Raw genomic sequence first — 14,552 nt, 5'->3', positions numbered from 1 at the left:
TCCTCAGCAAGCCAGACTGCTTAAAAAACACACAGATCTTTATAAGCAAGCTAATTTAAAATGAAAGCATTACAGAATTCTTTTTAAAAAATAATAAAATAACCTGCATGCCAGTAAGTTTACCAGAGATTACCCCCTCCCCCATGTTTTAACAAGATCTTTGGTAGGAGTTAGTCCTTCAAACCCTAAAAAAGGGTTTTTCTGTGGTTACAAGTTCATAACAGCCTTAACTCAGAACAAGAAACACCAAAAATAGTTCAGTCTTTCCTTTATACAGCTTGGGCCTTTGATTTCAGATTCCAGGAACAGGTAATTGTAGGCCTGGCTTGACATGAGTAATTGGACATGGGTGAGGTTTCATGTCTTGAGAGAGAAAACTAGGGAGGTAACTGGATCAGCAGGTTGGAATCAGAATGTCTGTACTAGCTAAGACAAGGGAGATGTCCATTGTAAATGGTTTCCTGGGTCAGAGAAGTTGGGAACATAAAGATGAGGTAAAGAGTAAGTAATACATGGATGGTGCATGGACAGAGGATGCTGCACAGGGATTGGTTCCTACAAAGTAACTAAGCCAATCCCAAAATATGTAATGCAATGTATCGTAAATGCAGTGCAATGTGTAAATGTATATAAAGGAAGAGGACTGCTGTACAACTGTGTATATGTGGTATGCCCTGTACCCACCCCTATGCTTGAAACTGATCAACTCAAGTGTAGTTTGATTGTATGCCAATAAAGAAATGAGTGATGAGTTCGGAGTCTAGCTGAATTCTTGGGGAACTAAGTAAAGAGGTCTTGGTGAAACCCCAACAGTAATCAGCAGACAGTGGCCCTCTCTTTGGGGTGTAGCTTCAAAACGTTTGATTTTTGCACAGAGTGGGATATTTGCATTCACTTTCCCCTAGAGATTCCAAAGAAAACTGCACGACACTGTCCCAAAAGTCCATTCTTATCTGGCCCATTCCATTATAATGTTCAATTACAGTCCTTTGAAGCTCACAACACTTCCCCAGGCTCATACATCCCATCTCCTCTCTCTTCCCGGCCCCAAAAAGAGGTTACATACAATTCTTCCCACAATAATACATAAACTCTGCATTTAATACAATGGACTCCAAACACACAAACTTAATTCAATAAGATTCTTCAAGGATATTGCAGGAAATTGCCATATCTCTCTCACCATGAACACAGGGAGCCTGTTATGAAATCTGATATGCCACAAGAAGGATCAGCATAGACTTTATAGTGCAAGTTTAGCATAATTCTGTCAAAAGATTAAGGAGATACAGCCTACCCAAAAGTGAGCTGCTTTCAATTGTTAAAGTGCTCTGAAATACACAATACCCTCTGTGGCCTGTGGCTTGGCATGAGCAACTCTAAGGCTGGTAACTATGATAACAACCTTGCAGAACCTGTGTGTGTATGAATGAATGTGTGAATAAATATGAGATTGAATGGAATGTTATAGCTATAACTAACTGCTTACTATGATTCTTTCTGTATTCACAATAAATGTGGTATTTTGCCTTTTCCCCTTTAATAAGATCCTGCTGGTTTTTATTTTATTGGTATAACAAGCACAGACTAAAGTTAGCATCTTCACAAAGAATCATAATCAAGAGACAGCGACATAAACCATGGTATCCACATGCAAATTCAAACATACCAGGTTCATTATATCCTTCTCTTAAGTACTGAATAAGACTAAAGATGAATTGTGGAAGAACTAGTTCTGACATCATCAACAAGTCTTTTGGGACACAGGGAACATTTGAACTTGATTTCATCCGGTGGCGCTGACAAAACCTATAAGACAAACAGGGGAAAAAAAAAATAAGTTAGCCAAGTACCAATATAGTTCAGAACAGGTATCTGAAAAACAAAACAAACAAAAAAACCAAACCCTGAGCCACCACTATTTTCAATTCCCCTTACTGATCTGCACACTTACGTGCATAAAAGAGGGTACCACGAAACAGGTATTCTGTACAAAAGTTAGTTACGATGAAGATACAATTGTGTTCACATCCTCCCTGCCATATCCCCAGTAAATCATAAAATAAAGTTGAGATATACTTTCAGAAGTTAATCAGAACATAGGGTGTTTTCCACATTATGAGCATCTTCCAAAGAACTGGGAAGAGAACACTGTCACGGTATTTCTCATAATTAAAATGTGTTTATGCCTGCCATCCAAAATAGAAGTCGAAATGTTTTCCTCCAGTGAATCTGTACTGGTTTGCTGTATGGATATTGGTAAGCACTGAGCTGACACAAACACCTCTTTGAAAGCATTAAAACATTTGTTTTGAAAGGGAAACACACTTATGATCACAGACAGTTAAGAAAAATCTTAAAATCAGACATGGGACCTACCAACTTTCAGAGTCTTTTCAACGGAGAACAATTCGATATTTTATTCTCTTTGCTCAATCTGGATATTACAAGTTTGTATGTTTTGTTCAGTGTGTGTAAAATAGGAGGGGGAGATTGTCACCCCACTACAACATGCACAGGACCGATGTACAGGAACCCCACAAACACTGGGTCCAGCCATGGGAGGATTCCCCTGGCACAGGAACTACAGAAGACAGCCATGAGGCTTATGGGGCTGACATAACTTAGACAGGCAGCTGGGGCTGTCTAAGTTGCACCAGGAGTCCCAGAGCACCCCATAATTAAGGGGACACAAAGGTGGCCTCAACCTTCCATATCCCACCTTTCCACCTGGCCTCTACCGTCTGAGAGGCAAAGCACAGGATCACACTCTGAGTCTTGATGTTATTTTAGTTCACGAATTTTCAGGCTTAATTGGGGGGGGAGGCAAAGAAATAATCCTAAAGTATGTCTGTCCCCCACCTCCTACCAATATTTAATTTAACTGGGGGGATGGGGGGGAAATCTAACTACACAGCTCCACTTAAATCCTTCTGTGAAATACCTGAATCTCTACACAGCCAAAGAGAAGGACTAATCCTTCAGACCTTTAATCACAGAAGCAGGCTTGCTGACATCAGCAGAACAACTTGTTTGAGTGTAAGGATTCACATCAGGCCCTATCTTTGACTGTGTAGCAATTCAGAGATATCTACAAAAGAATAATAGGCTGATCCTGCATCAACTTAACTATGCATATTGCTTAATAAAAGCCACTCCTCTTGTCCTTGTTGGGAAGCCCTGCAGATGACAGAACCGCAAGCCTGCAGGATTCCTTAGGCAACAGGTATAATCCGAAGTCCACTGAAGTCAATGGAAAAACTCCCACTGATCTCAATGGGCACTGAATCAGGCCCACTTGCACTCTGCCAGGTTAGTGTTACCAACTATCCCAAATCACACATCTGGGATATTTACCCAGACCAGAAAAAAAAAAAAAAAAAGGCCAAAACCATGGGAGGAGGAGTCTAAAAATACATGGTTTAAAAACAGTAAATTTGATTTGACAGTGTCACTTAGCAATAAACAGCTACTCATGTTTATCATCATCATCTATTGATGTATCACTGACAAATGGCTGTGCCTGAATATGCAAGTTATTTTCTATAGTCATACCCTCATTGAGAAATTGGCTATACCACTACTTTAGGAAGAAACTCTATGGTGCCACAAGTACTCCTTTTCTTTTTATGTTTTCTATAGAAGATTCTTCAAGAAGGAGAGGCTCAAAAGAACCAATTCAGGTCTTATAGTCAAACACAGTAATACAGGAAGGGGCTTAGAAAAAGAAAAATCAGGTCTAAGGAAGCGGGTATCAGACTTTTAGGCCACAAATAGAGAGGCTGTCCAGTCCAAGGATCAACTGTGCATTCAGACAATATACAAATATTTCCCAGCTCACAGCAGCCCAGCTTTCAATAGCTGCACCTTCACAAGAGTAAATGTTCTCTCTTTTTCTATTACTCATTTATTTTCTCTTTCATTGAACAAATAAGGCATTGCATAAGTGCAGTTATAGTCTGTTGATTTAGAGAGCTACAACTATTGCTTGTTCATCCCTGGGAACAAAAGTGCCCTCAGAGGAGAAAGACAAACCAGGTGAAGTGTTGTGGTCTAGTGTCTGTGGGTTAGTTGAACAGAAAGCCAATGAAAAGGAATTTAGGAACAGATGCACTCTGTACTCATGTGTATTGCTGCCTACAGATGGAGGTCCACGCTGGCAGAAAATGAACTCCGAGTACCTTTTGGTTGGAGGATCAGTACCTCATTTAGAACACTAAGATATACAGTTTCTCTTTTATCCCAGCTACAGCCTTTTCATGAGGCTTTTCCAAGGCCAATCAAAAAATTTGTAAGATTTAAAGGCACACCTGCAATTATAAGGTGATTATTTTAGAATAATGTATATTTTATATCCTTATCACTTTAATCAGTCCACTGTACATTTTTATGTTCCTCAAATGTATTTTTTGTAGGTAAGCATCTCACGCTGGTGTTCTGAAGATTCTTGTAACTAAAAGCCTGAAAATGTGCATGTAGAGCAAAAACTCCAACCCACCCTATGATGCTGCCATCTCTTCCCCTTCTCCAGAAATAGCTCTGCTCCTAGGAAGCCTTTCCAAAGGGGAGATCCACTCAAGAATCAGGCCTATTGAATTTACCCCACATCTGATCTACCTGGAGCTAAAGGATATGAGGCATGTCTCCTCCCTAAACACCCCCAAAATAATGTGATTTATAGCAGATCTTTTTCTAGGGGGGGTGTTGTTTTTTTTAATATAGGCTCTGCAAGATCAAGAAGGAAAGCAAATTCCATCCACAGTGAAGGACCTTACATTAAAAAAATAATAATAATAATAATAATCTCAGCAGTCTCCCCTCCTTCTTAAACTGAGGGAGATCCAGACATGGATTACTTTCCAGATAACCAGGCCCGAAGCCTTACAGCATGTGTGCCAAAATCATTCTGTAGAAAGATACACATTCCATATCTGTGGTTCATGGACTCCTCAGTCCACAGTGTCAATAAGAGCTTTGAACAATGATCAGGAGTAAAATACAGCCATTAAGTAGTAACTAAACTATGTTATTGTCACACTCAGCATTAATGGAAAATATGCTGCCTTTTGTCTCTCTTCCTTTCTGCACTTTCTCTCCCACTCACACCTTCCTGTCAACTGTTTGAAATGGGTCATCCTAATTATCACAACAAAAGGGGTTTTTTTTCTCCTGCCGATAATAGCCCACCTTAATTGATTGGTCTCGTTACAGCTGGTACGGCAACACCCATTTTTTCATGTTTTCTGTGCGTGTGTGCGCGTGTGTGCAGATTTATATATCTTCCTACTGTATTTTCCACTCCATGCATCCGATGATTTCAGCCCACGAAAGCTTATGCCCAAATAAATTTGTTAGTCTCTAAGGAGCCACAAAGTACTCCTCAGTCTTTTTTTGCTGATACAGACTAACACAGCTACCACTCTGAAACCTCTCCCACTTCTCTTTGTATCTATCCTTCCCCCCACACACACACACATTTCCTTCCCTTCTCAATTTCCACCTCCTGAGTTTTACTCCTACCCCTTCCTTCATCCCATCTGCTGAGCAATTAAACAGCTAATGCTGACATTTAGAGTGTAAACATTAGTCTTTAGAGTTACCACTCCAAAGAGAATAATGGGGGCAGGGGAAATCACACTTCTCAGAGCCATTATTTCAAGCTGTCTGTAGATTCAGTGAGGCTTGGTCTACAGGAGCAAGCCACAATCCTGAACAATGCAGTTATATTGATCTAACTCCCAGTATAGACAGCACCATGTCAACAGGAGGGTTCCTCCGATCGCCTCTCAGGAAAGTCGATCACCTATGCCAAGGAGAAAAGCTCTCCTGTCAGCATAGGTAGCATCTTCACCAGTGATTCTCAAAATTTTGTATTGGTGACCCCTTGCATCCAGCAAGCCTCTGAGTGTGACCCTCTTATAAATTAAAAAAAACACACTTTTATATTTAAACACTATTATAAATGCTGGAGGTGAAGTGAGGTTTGGGGTAGAGGCTGACAGCTCGCAACCCCCACATGATAACCTCAATGATCCCCTGATGGATCACGACCCCCAGTTTGAGAACCCAGGGTCTTCGCTGAAGCATTATGGTGGTGGAGCTGCATCATGTCAACTGCACCACTGCAGCATTTTAAGTGTAGACAAGCCCAAAGACCACACCACACCAGTTTACACTCAGTTCATGTTTTCAAGGTTATCTTTGCACTCCTGGGGACCACAAACTTGCCCTTTTATCAAAAGAAAGCTTAGATTCTGCACTCTGAATATGCCAGATAGGCACATAAACATAAAATGCAAGATGGACCCAGCCCCCAGTCCAGGTGTTTGATACTCTGCTTTATAATTTAAGATTAACATCTTAAATAACAGCAGGAAAACATCAGACAGTGAAGATCACAATAGGTCCTTGCTCCAGAGAGGAGTGGTCCTTAGTTACATCTAGTCAGAGGTGAAAGTAAGCTGGTACGCCCCGGTACGGCATACCGGCAAGAGCCAGTCCGCCGTACTGGGGTGGATCGGCTTCCCCGGGTGCAATTTAAAGGGCCTGAGGCTCCCAGCAGCAGCCAGAGCCCCGCTGCTGGAGCCACTGTGTAGCGTCAGGGCTGGGGCGGCGATTTAAAGGGCCCGGGGCGATAGCTGCGGCCGAGCCCTGGGCCCTTTAAATCGTCCCCAGAGCCCTGCCGCCGCTTCCCCAGGGCTCCGGCAAGCTCTGGGGACAATTTAAAGGGCCCGGGGCAGTAGTGGCAGCAGGAGCCACATCCCCGGAGTCCTGGGGAAGCGGCGGTGGGGCTCCAGGGATGATTTAAAGGGCCCAGGGCTCTGGCCACCGCTACCGCCCAGGGCCCTTTAAACCGCTGCCAGAGCCCCCGGCTGCCGCTGTTACCCTAGGGAGAGGGAAGGAGGCACTTGCCGGTACAGGGTGGGCCAAGGCTGGCTCTAACCTCCCCCAGCCCCGCCCCTTCTGCCCAAGGCCCTGCCCCTTCCGGAGGCCAAAGCCAGCCCCAGCCCAGCCCCGTACCGGTAAGTCCCTAGACTTACTTTCACCCCTGCATCTAGTCCAGTCCATTGTTATCTTTAAAAATCAGGACCAAGACTGGATCTAATCTAAGATAATCTAGAAAGCAAATTAAACACATGAGCCTGGTTTCAAAATAAAACAAGTTAAAGAAGGCTTTGGGTTTATAGTGCTGACTGCAAGACATTTCTCTTACCCATGTTCCAGAAAGCTTGTTCTACCACCATCTGGTATTTCAAATGCTGAAATACTGATCCTATTCACTATTCACAGATCTCCTGACCTGTCACGGGATCACTTTTTTTTTTTTTTTTTTAAATGTGTGCCTTGGCAGACACCATGTAAACTGAACCAGGAACCTAAAGACTAAAAGCACGAGCTTCTACGGCTAGAGCCAGGGCTCTGCAACTATTCATACCTTCTTTTAATTAACACAGAGGTGGACCTATTATACTCACCAATGGAAAAGGAGTACTTGTGGCACCTTAGAGACTAACCAATTTATTTGAGCATAAGCTTTCGTGAGCTACAGCTCACTTCATTGGATGCATTCAGTTTTTTCCACTGAATGCATCCAATGAAGTGAACTGTAGCTCACGAAAGCTTATGCTCAAATAAATTGGTTAGTCTCTAAGGTGCCACAAGTACTCCTTTTCTTTTTGCGAATACAGACTAACACGGCTGCTACTCTGAAACTCACCAATGGGTTACATGTACACTAGATTCACTGGGAAAACAGAAGACTAGGCTATTCCATAATCATTCTCCAATATTACTGTAAGAGCCCCGTGGCTGGAGCATCAGTTAAGCAAATGCCTGACTAAATAGTCAAACATTTCAAAACACCCTGAAGACGATCAAAACTGTATTCCGATACACTAGGAAAGGGAGTATATTCCACATCCTGGACCTGCCACTAGTCCAAGAGTTCCAGTGTCTGGACCTGACAAGAATACTGCAGCTAGTCGTCTCAAGTGCTGTAATAAGGCATTAGAGAAGTAGCCGCCTCTAAGGTAGACAACATATACAAATATATATTTTACGGCATCTTCCGCCATAGTGAGGCAACAGAAAACACACTGAAAAGTAAAATTCTGTACTGGAAAATTGAGAGACTAGCTAACTAATAGGTCATTTCCAGGTCTAGTTTCTATTATTACAAAACACTCTAGTACTACAAATAATGTGTTTTTAGATAGGAAAATATATTACTTTTTATGTGTCTTATGCTGCATGATTTTTCCTTTGTGAATATTTTACTTCTATAAATTCTCTGATAATCATATTTGAGAATGTGAGTATGTTAGGAAGAGCCATTTCATTAGTCAGAGCTGTGGAAATCCCATTTTATTGGAGACATTTAATTGACGGTAGGGGGTTTGGTTTGGTTTTTTGATTACAAACCCAAAGACAAAGGGAAACGCTGTTGTCCTTCCCTGTCCCTATTCCCTTCACCAGTAATTTGTTGAGGTTCATCTTTGCACTACGCCTTCAAATACCTTTTCCGGAAACATCCTTGAGCTAAGACCAAGCATGTAAAGCTTCTGCTGAAAGAATTTTTGAGAAAGTTATAATTAACGAAAACAGAGGTTTACCATGGAAATGCCATGCAACCTCAGTTACAATGTTTTCTCAGATTTATAATCACAATATATCGAGATTTTTCCCTGCAATTCCCTCTGCCATGTTTCACACCTAATACAGTTTATGGTATGCAATAGCAATTAGTGTATGAAAGTTCACCTTTAAAAAATAAAATAGGAACAAGAGATACTATGTATCATCAACATGATCATGTTAACATTTCATCAGAAACCTTAACTTTAGGATTTTTTGACTTGATCATTTGATTTCACAACCTTTCATATTACCCTGCCTTTTTTGTCTTTGACTTTTCCTTGTCAATTTAAAAACTAAGTGTCAAAAGCAATTTCAGGCAGGACACCTGCCCAAGTCTCCACAATTGTGGTAGTTTTACAAATCACATTAAAGTCCCAATAAATCCCCTCTCCACCCCCACCGCAATCAGGCAATTTCCTCTGCATTCTCTTCTGGACAGTTGGTGGAGGAGCTTCAAAGACTCCAGTTTCCCTAACTGCCAGAGCAGCAAAAATATATAGAATAGGGAGCTAGGGCAAGTGCAGGGCCTGTCCAGTCTCTCCCCACCACAGGTGGACCATGGTAGCACAGGTCCATCATGAAGCCTTTTAAGCCAACTTGTCTACTAGTCTGCTAGGGACAAGTCTTTAAACTCCCCAGTACACACAGCAGCAGCTGCAGCCAAAGCCAGGGCACACCTTCGCAAGTCCTGGACATTCTTATCACTGCAGCCCTCCTCACTGCATTGCACTGTCTCCAGTTTCAGCTGCATTCCACAAAGCCAGACATACAATCATGCAGTTAAGTAATCTAGTTATTATTTTACCTTCATCTTCCCCTCCCCTCCTAGTGTTTGTCACATGTACTTGTTTCAAATTAGATTATAAACATGCTAGGAACAGCACCATGTTTTCCAGTGTGTTGTACAACACCTAGCACAATGGGCCCTGTTCCTGATTACAGCTTTTGAGCACTACCAGAAATTAAATAAATAAGGATTATTTGTATGTTCTGCATAAAAGACCCACACAAACAAGTGGGGGAAACAAACTACTCAAACTGAATTTGCACTAGCCAGGAGCACAGAGTAAATGAAACAGAAAAACAGAGTAAACATTTATTTTATCTTAGTTTTAGTAACGTTAGGTGTTGCATATAATAAAGTAAAATAGCGTGATGTTTTAAATGGACTGCCTTTTAATGCAAAAATAAACCTTATAAACATAACAAAATTCCATTCTGTTTATTGCACTGTTAACAAGATGCTATACTGGAAACTAATCAAAGTACTTTTTGTACTGAATAGTTTGACAAGTTGCAAATAACAACTAAGCACTAGCTTAAAAAAGGAGTTTGTATGTTGTGCCAACTATGAAATTCTCTTAAGCACTTAATTTCAAAAAGCTTTTACACAGCATAATTTGGTTTTTCATGCACATCTTCCCTACATAGGTAATAAATGCATACATTTTCTGCATTTCTTAACTGCCGCAATACTTCCTGAGAGTTCTTGTAAACTGCATTTCCCCCCATTTTCTTTAGTCTAAAGCATTCTCTGTATAGCTATTCAAAATGTCTTTGCATGTTTTACAGTTCACTGTTTAACTTTATGACAACTACTCTTAATTCTTCAGCACTAGATACATCTTTTTACATCAGAAGTGGAAGATGTTATATTGGTAAATTAGGATGCTATACTAACTGTGCTTTGTATAGGCTTGAATAAGTCCCTTTGCCCAATCACTGGTGGCAAGCAGCAAGTCCACCCTAGAGAAGAGAGTACAGTAAGCCATCAATTTCTGCAGAATTTAAGATGTCATTTTTAAAATAGTTAAGTTTCTAGTCCTCAGATGCAAAGATAACCTTCCAAGAGTGAACCAACGCAATGTTGACTTCCGAGTCTGGAGAATGCCTACTCCTGTACCTGTGCTGTTGTTCACAGCTTTCTCAAAAGGCAGGGGGATGAAACTGACATATCTGATAAGTTTCATTTCTGCTATTCAGGACTCTCCAGGAAACCACAAAACTGACCAGAATCTGTTTCACTCTGCTACTAATTGAGAAAGCTATGGAGCAAAAGTACAGGTATTAGAATTATAAAAGAACCGTGACCATGAAGTAAAGACTGGAAGAGCAATGCTCAGGAGGAGGCTTATGGAAGAGAGACATAAAGCATCTCCTCCTTTACAAGCAGTAAGGGAATTTCAAAATTGGTGCCTACTAACCAGAAGCTAATATAAGCAGGTGTGAGGAAGAGCATCCTGGTGGCCTTCCCTCGTCTAAAATTAGGACTGGAGGTATAGTGTTAGTCTTGTCACCAGGCCCCCCCCCCTTTTTGTATCAGCCTCTTTTTCAAGATTTCCTGAACTTTGGGTCACGACCCTATAAAAAATAATTCAAGAAGTGATAAAAAATTAACATACCATGTAAGCCCCATAGCTCTGTGACACTTTAAGGCCACCACATTTTTGGAACCTGAAAATCCCAGCTAGCATTTCAACCTAGGCTAGTACATGATGAGAGCACATGCAGCACCCTGCTACAGACTCTCCAACTAAATCAGTAGAATACCTGTATTGGTGTGTGTATGCCTGGATTTTCTTTATGTAAGAAATAGTATCAGCTTCATTAAATACATATATTAAGTACTCTGATAAATGTGGAGTTGGTATGTAATAAGATTATGAACACTGTATGTGACCTGTTCAACAAAGGGAAGTGTAAGACAAATATGAAATTAAAGAATACGAGTTATTTTAAGTTTGATTAAGGAAATACAGTAAAAGCTGTATTATCCGTCCTTGTACCAACCAGAAAGCTCTATAAACCAGCATTTCTAATCTTCATAGAAACTCCGGTTTATAGTCCGGTTGGAACGGGGCCGGCAGGCTCCTTATCTGGCTTTGCGTGGCTCCCCGGAAGCGGTGACATGTCCCTGCTGCTCCTAGGCGGAGGAACAGCCACAAGGGGTTCAGAGTGTGGGAGGGGGTGCGGGCTCTGGAGGGAGTCCGGGGTTGCGGCACAGGAGGGGGTGCAGGGTGCCGGATCCGGGTAGAGCTCACCTTGGGTGGCTCCCCACAAGCGGCAACTTGTCCCTGCTGCTCCTATTCGAAGATGTGGCTGCCTCCGCCTGCAGGAGCTGTGGAGCCAGGGCTCGGGGCAGGACGGGAACACCATGCAGAGCTGCCTGCCACACCTCCCCAACCCCTGCCCCAAGCCCCCTCCCACACTCAAACTCCCTCCCAGATCCCACACCCCCTCCCGTGCCCCAAGCCCCAGCCCTGCACTTCCTCTTGCACCCGAACTCCCTTCCCTCTTAGTTAACCGGAATTTGTCACTTACCGGATCCCCCGTCCAGCCCCCCATTCCCCAACATGCCAGACAAAAAAGCTTTTATTGTATATCGGTGTTGTAAGGAAAGGCCTTGAAAATAATGAGTTATTAGGCCAGAAGAAATGAAGTAAGGAGGATGTCTCGTTCAAAGAATAACTAATGAGATAAGGGGAAGTTTAAAGGCCTCTGACTGATTGTTTTATTTAAAACCATCTGCAGTCACTACTACGAGAATCCGTCTTAAAATGAGCCAACAAAGCCTTTCTCAACCTACACACTAGCATTAAAGCCTATTTGAACTCAGGTGCAATGGAAAACACTGTTGGTCAGCAAGAAGTAGGAGAGGAAAGACTGGGAAAAGAGGAGGTTGTAAATCTTATCTGGATTAAAACTGGAAATAAGAGCATACTGTCTCAAACTGGTTTTTAGCTCAAGTAATTGGCAATGTTATCATTTGTTTGTTAAAGGGTATAAAAGGGTATAAAAAGTAAACTCTTAAAGGGTTCATTGCTATTACCTTCCTGACCATGTTGGAGCTGATCAGTATAGGCCTAAGTACTCTGGGTTTGGCTTGTATCTTGATCAAATACTAATAAATGTTTTGTTACTGTATTGGATGTAGTGAGTGCTTATTTTTAGGATGCTAGACATGTTTAGAGCAATTGTATAAACACCATTTGGTCCTTGGATTTAATAAAGGAATTTATTATTAAACTTGTGTTTGGTGGTTTCCTATATCAATAATTTCAAATATTATTAATTCCAACAGGAAGTTATTAAATATTGGGGGTAACAATGTTTATTATACACCTATAATGCACAAATTCAATGGGATCTTTACAGGAAGGCAACACAATGGTTTTCCAGATAAGAACACCCAAGCACACATTTGAAAGACAGTGGCATCCTTCCAGGCCCGAGGCTGAAGTGACACAGCTGTTTTGGCAGAGTGAGAAGCTAGAGGGCTATAAACAATTTAAAAGTCTCTTGATCTCTACAAAATATGGGAGGGATGGGGAGAGTCACTAAGGAGCATCCAGAGCGTGTCAGTGAGCTCTGATAGGGAGACAAGTGGACACAGAAGCTCTGAGTAAGAATCTAGAGCAGGGGTGGGCAAACTTTTTGGCCTGAGGGCCACATCGGGGTGCAAAACTATATGGAGGACCAGGTAGGGAAAGCTGTGCCTCCCCAAGCAGCCTGACCCCCGCCCCCTACCACTTCCCACCCCGACTGCCCCCCTCAGAACCCTCGACCCATCCAACCCCCGCCCCGGTCCTTGTCCCCCCACCACCCCCTCTCGGGACCCCATCCCCTATCTAACCCCCGCACCCGCTCCCCATCCCCTGACTGAACCCCCCCAAACCTCCTCCCCATCCAACTGCCCCCTGACTGCCCCCTGGGACCCCCTGCTCCTTATCCAACCCCCCGGCCCCCTTACCATGCCGCTCAGAGCAGCATGCCTGGCCACTGCGCTGCCCGGCTGGAGCCAGACACGCTGCCGCGCTGCCCTGCATGAGCAGGCAGCCCCGCCGCCCAGAGCGCTGCCCGTGCTGCGGCATGGCTGCAGGAGAGGGGGGACAGTGTGGGAGGGGCCAGGGGCTAGCCTCCCGAGCAGGACAGTCCCGCGGGCCGTAGTTTGCCCACCTCTGATCTAGAGCTAATCCTATTAGGATCCCCACATGAAAGACGGTTAAGCACTTTGTAGGAGAGACTTGCATGTAGCATATTTTATGGTTTTTAAGATACGTTTTCTCTAAAATGCGTTTGTTCTAATCAATAATACTTTGCTTGAAGAAAGCTGTTTGGTCACTGTTTACAACTGTCATTTCCCCAGGGGAAACAAAATTGCAGAGGGGAGGGACTCAAAACCTTAAAAAAAAAATGATTTGGATTATTCAAACTGAGAACATACAGATAAACGGCCTTCAAAGATGTTATAAAGGTAGAAGGTGTTTCTGCAAATTGCACAATCATGAAAAGTGCACACCTCTACAGAAAATCTTGTCCGTCCCAATTCATTATAGTTTCAAGGATTACGAAGCCTAAATCAACTACCAAGTTGAAAACAGTGATTCTGACAAATAACATCGTTTTGCAACATATCAGTGACATGACTGAGGAAGTCAGAGCAGCTACTTTCAAAATGCAGAAAAAGTGAACATTTAGCAATTCAGCTTGATACATCGTCCAGCACAGCTTCTATAATTTGTGAAGCATGTTTATGATGGTTCTATTGAAGAAGGCTTATTCTTTGATAAAGCTATATCAGGAATCACAGTAAGATAATTCTTATATTTCAAGAGGATCAAGATTTTCATTTTCAATCGGAGTGGTGTAATGCAATCTGCTTAGATATTGCCAAGGCAATGACAGATAAGAACACTGGCCCTAGTTTCCATTGTTTCATACATAGCAAAATACTTGCTAAAAAATGCTAACAATTCTCAGACAAGTATTTTATGAGATGTTAAAGCAATGACAATTCATTAAAGGACATCCAGTGAATTCTCAAATTTTTGTATTTATATACGACATTGGTTCAGATTTGGAAAATCCTACTGCCCAAAAGCCTGGGACAAATAAAAGAGCTAACTGGGCAAATA

The 14,552-nt window shown here is 42.3% G+C and overlaps 1 protein-coding gene across 4 annotated transcripts in view; it reads right to left on the bottom strand.

Annotated features, from left to right (window-relative positions):
* Nucleotides 1-14,552, bottom strand: part of UBR3 (ubiquitin protein ligase E3 component n-recognin 3) — a 211,114-nt gene that overhangs the window by 182,097 nt on the left and 14,465 nt on the right. For all 4 annotated transcript variants that reach the window (XM_075117938.1, XM_075117939.1, XM_075117940.1 and 1 more), the window contains exon 2: nt 1,670-1,809. In XM_075117938.1, coding sequence (XP_074974039.1) covers nt 1,670-1,809 — 140 coding nt within the window. The remainder of the gene's footprint in view (nt 1-1,669; nt 1,810-14,552) is intronic.

Source organism: Caretta caretta, chromosome 11 (assembly GCF_965140235.1).
Source record: "Caretta caretta isolate rCarCar2 chromosome 11, rCarCar1.hap1, whole genome shotgun sequence".
NCBI classification, from domain to species: domain Eukaryota; kingdom Metazoa; phylum Chordata; order Testudines; family Cheloniidae; genus Caretta; species Caretta caretta.
Note: the sequence above shows the minus strand (reverse complement) of the source record. Positions and strands in the feature narration are given on the sequence as shown.